The sequence below is a fragment of the Sinocyclocheilus rhinocerous genome, unplaced genomic scaffold, assembly GCF_001515625.1.
Source record: "Sinocyclocheilus rhinocerous isolate Xijiao unplaced genomic scaffold, SAMN03320098_v1.1 scaffold1084, whole genome shotgun sequence".
NCBI lineage: Eukaryota > Metazoa > Chordata > Actinopteri > Cypriniformes > Cyprinidae > Sinocyclocheilus > Sinocyclocheilus rhinocerous.
This window is the reverse complement of record NW_015656001.1, coordinates 875,843-880,518: the sequence shown is the minus strand read 5'-3', so window position 1 is coordinate 880,518 and position 4,676 is coordinate 875,843. Positions and strand designations below refer to the sequence as shown.

Sequence of the window (4,676 nt, the reverse complement as noted above, 5' to 3'; positions counted from 1 at the left end):
TTTTTTGTGCTGATATCTCAGCTGTTACTAATATATTGTATATTATCCTGTAAATTAATGTTAAAATAGTAGATTTGTTCCTATATATATAAATATATTAACGAATATACAGTGTGTGGATTGGTGGGTTGCTTCTCGCACTTTATAAATCTAGTTTCAAGCCAGGTTCTTCAGGCCTCATTAGCAGTAGCAGTACAGTATATATTTTTGTTTATTTGTCTTTTAGATCATAGAGTAAATGAATCGTTTATAAAGAGCTTGCTGCTACTGTGGAGAGGAAAAGTCTCAGCGGTCGAGCACAGGGTCGAATGTGACGGACTCCAGCAGGGAAAGTCTCTTCTTCTCACGTGTCCTGTCCCAGCGGGTTTTTTGTCTGGTCTTTTGGGTTTTTCGGTGTCTAGATTGACTGTGCACACAGCGAGAGGAACGCAAACGTCCTTTCAGAGTCACTGACGAGAAGTGCAGCAAATCCTTCATCTAATTCACCGGAATATAATGTTACAGTGATGTATAAAGAACAATGAATACTAATAAATTGTTGTAACCTGGGACAGAATCGGGTCTCTTATGGGTTTTTTTTTTGGTCTCTTCACCACAAAATAAACAAGTAAATTAATTAATTTATCATGTCAATACCATAGTATTTTGGAAGGTAATATCATGCAAATGCCATGTTTTATCATTATGGTCATTCATATAACATGGCATTCAGTCATTCAGGCTTGTGGTGTATATATATGTAAAACATAACTTTACTATGATAACACTTGTGTAAAGGGAAAAGTAATGGTACATTCATGCATAAATCTCCTTAATTTGGTTCAGGGAGGAAGTCTATGTCAACATGAAGTACTACCTCAACCCATTTACTTGTGTAATCCGTATTTTCTGAGTGAAATTGCATATTCATTTAGATAGGTACTGTATGTAAGGTGGTACTTCATTTCATCTGTGGCAAACTGAGCGGATCACCAAACTGTTTCAGGGGAGTGGCTGGAGCAGAAAGAAAAAATTGCCTTTTACTTTAAACATTTTTAAATTGATTTTATTTAAATTATGTATTCTGACTAAATAAGTTTCAGAGTTATGGTATTAGCGAGGGTAATAGCCATATTTTAAACTGCAAAAATTAAATGTAATTTGAATTCACATCAAAAGACGCCGAACGCGTCTGTTATAAGTCGCTCTCTGATTATGATGGGTGTGAAAATAGGAGGGGCAGTGCTTGTAGGAAGGGTTTTGAGGCTGTTATGATATGACTGGTTGCAATGACAGCTCCGTTTCACTCATTGACAAGATATATCGAGAGCTTTGCAACTGTAGCACTGACGCAGATGTAGAATCATGTTTTTTAATCTTTTTATTTTGTTTACAAGTTCGGAGTGACGCTGTTTTCATCCTGCTGGTGCGCCACCTGGTGGACATACTGTGTTTTGCACAAAATGTTGCTTTTACTGTAGTTATTTATCCCACAGACAAGCCTGTAAAACAGGTTCTCAAATGCCACTGGGTCATTCCAGTCTGTCAAACTATATGACTCGATATCAGTATACAAAGAGGACAAATTATTTGAAAGAACAGTCCATAGAGTGGCTACACAGAGCCACGAGCTCATGGCTGAATTAGTTAACCTCAGAAACCAAGTAAAGCTCACATTAAAGCTCGTCTTCGTTCAGTAAACATCCACATGATTTTAATCTACACTGAATGCCATATTCATTGCACATAGAATTTTTTACTAAATGTTGACTTGAAAACCGTTTTTAAACAACAGATAGATAATGGAAGGCCCCATGCGAAAACCGTGACAAATGGACACAATTTTGAAAAACTCTGAAACCACAATAAAGCAATACATGAAAAGGAAAACAATTACTTCAGCTAACAAATGAGATGCAGTCCCATTGATTTTCCTTGGTTCTTGAAAACAATTAAAACAACTACACAATTTTACAAGTCCAGCAGCCTAGTGGTTTAATCATTATGAATTGAATGAACTTATTTTGCACTTAAAAACATGCATTTCTGACTGAAAACTTAATATTGACCAGATTTACTCACGTAATGCATATTCCTCAGAAACAGATTGCATAAGAAATGGTTTGTAAATGCTATTTCATATAGACGTGAAAATACAGCACAGGATTTTCCCTCATTTAATTGCAGGGTAAGGCAAATTTCACTACATCATTAACTTACACTTAGTGTATGAAAATATAAGGCAGGGTCTTTGTCTGTTAATATCAGACACCTTATGCATTTCCTCATCAGTGACTCGTTCCTTGTGCAGTATGTCTGACATGAATCCCTTTTTCCCAAAAAAATGAGGCACTCGGATGTGGCCAACATTGTCAGATGTGTCACGTTCACCGACTGAAGAAATCAGTTTGAAAGAAGTTCCTTCCTAGTAAATCAGGTACTGTAACTCCGAGTAAATGAGAGGAAGCATGACGGCACAGGCTCTGTATAGGATGGCTGCGCTGTTGACCAGCGCTCGTGGAATCGTGAGCCAGGATTCAGACCTGAAGCTGAAGTATATGGCGTATAACGCCACAGCGAAAAAGTGACCGATCAGAGTAAAGGGTTTCGGCGACAATCTGAGGAAACGAAGACAGATTAGTGGTGTAAAAAGATCTCAGATATCTGCCAGAACCAGTGAAAGACATTGATTTGGCAGATTCTTTGTTACTACTTACACAGACAGAAGGCCGATCGGCCCACTGATGCATTCTCCGCCAAGCTTGAAATAGTGGAAACAGGCTTTTCTCAACTGATGCAGTGAATCTGAAAATACACAGATGTTTTCGATATAATAAGCTACTTTAGTTGTGAACTTTATGATTTTTTTTTAAACTGTGAAACCGAAATATTTAAGAATGTGTTTTGACACTTACTGTCGGTCGCAGCAAACAGCTCGTACAGAGCTTGAGCCAAGACGTTCACCACAAACGAGTGAGATGATTTACGCTCCCAGTGGAATTTCTTCTTTGCCTGACAACAAAAACAACATTTCTCCGATCCGCTATGATGATCACAGTGGCATTTAAACATTCATCCAATGCAATCTGTTCCAAAACAGATTTGTGCATTTGAGGTGCCTTACTGTCTACTGCCTACTTACATTTGCAATTACATTGCAAGTGCCTAATCTAATAAGCATAAATGTATATATAAACCACAAATACTGGGTAAAATAGTTTTCCGTTTAGCAATCAAAAGATATTTTACTGTGCATCTTATGCTACCTATAGTATGTAGGCAACTATGTTTTGCAACAAAGTTGATGTTAAATATGTTGTTTTGATTTAGTGTGCAGTGAAGAACCGCAATTACTGGCACTAGAAAGGTACCTAATTTTACACTCTCAGATTATTGTAACTGCGTGTGTTACCTGGAGCACAGCTGTATTGTCATAGAGATCAGGGATGTTCTTGAGCAGGTCTCTCCAGATGCGGACGTCATTCAGCACCACACTCATGCCGCCACCGGTCAGAGGATGACGCATGTTATACGCATCGCCTAACAGCAGAACCCCTAATGGAGAAGACGGGTGGGTCAGCACTCGCAACAGTGGTTTTTATATGGAAAACTGCACCATTTCACTCTGTGCATCTGGTCAGGGTTTTTAAGGTTCAAACCTTATTTCATTTTTACTGTTCCACTTTTATGTAACATCTACATTTGAGAGTTCTAATGCTTTAAAACTTAATTATTCCAACATTAAATTTTTCTGATTAAGTGTCTTATGCTAACCACAACTGCATTTATTTGATCAGAGATGCAATAATATTATTACAAATTTAAAAGGCTGTTTTCTATTTTAATATATTTTAAAATGTCATTTATTCCTGTGATGCAAAGCTGTATTTTCAGCATCATTACTCCAATCTTCAGTGTCACATGATCCTTCAGAAATCATTCTAAAATGCTGATTTGCTGCTCAGGAAACATTTCTGATTATCATCAATGTTGAAAACAGTTGTGCTGCTTAATATTGTTTGTGGAAACCATGATACACTACCATTCAAAAGTTTGGGTTAAGTAATAAACAAGGCTTACCTTCTTTATTGACTGGTGCGGGTGGCAGGAAGCTGGCAGGCATCGTTCTCAAGCGATCGTTCTGCAGTGCCAACATGAACGGCTCTTTTAAGTGCTCTGTTTAAGCAAGATACACATATTTGTGAGCATTTTGACATCTAAATGCCTAAATTGCATTGTTGTGATCTGTAAAGAAATAAAACTGAAATAACTGTGACTGTAAAAAAGGACTCGTATTAGCAATTTGGTCATTTTAAAGTCTAAATCTGATACCTGGTAGTTGTGGATAGATTTTTTCCGTCATGTACCGCATAAGGTCTCGAGGCATCTCTCCTCTGATGTCCACCAGAACCCGAGTTTCATTGGAGGAGATCTGATAGATTAACACTGGACTGGGATTAGCTAGAACCAGCTCTGCGTGGTTGGGCTTGAACTGAGGAGAGTCCTGGAAGAGAACGTCATAACACAATCAATCACTGTGTTACACTCTTAAAAATAAAGGTGCTTCACGATGCCATAGAAGAACCTTTTTTGTCTAAATGTTTCCATAAAGAACCTTTAACATCTGAATAACCTTTCTGTTTCACAAAAGGTTCTTTGTGGCGAAAGAAGGTTCTTCAGATTATAAAAAGGTAAGA

At 37.7% G+C, this 4,676-nt stretch overlaps 1 protein-coding gene across 1 annotated transcript in view; it reads right to left on the bottom strand.

The window, feature by feature from the left end:
• Positions 1–2,382: 2,382 nt before the first annotated feature.
• The window catches only part of LOC107719155 (squalene monooxygenase), a 10,250-nt gene continuing 7,956 nt past the window's right edge, over positions 2,383–4,676 (bottom strand). Inside the window, exons 8-11 of the mRNA XM_016526525.1 lie at positions 3,392–3,534; positions 2,895–2,991; positions 2,697–2,784; positions 2,383–2,597 (exon numbers count right to left, since the gene is read on the bottom strand). Of these exons, the coding sequence (XP_016382011.1) occupies positions 2,405–2,597; positions 2,697–2,784; positions 2,895–2,991; positions 3,392–3,534 (521 nt within the window). The 3' untranslated portion in view covers positions 2,383–2,404. The remainder of the gene's footprint in view (positions 2,598–2,696; positions 2,785–2,894; positions 2,992–3,391; positions 3,535–4,676) is intronic.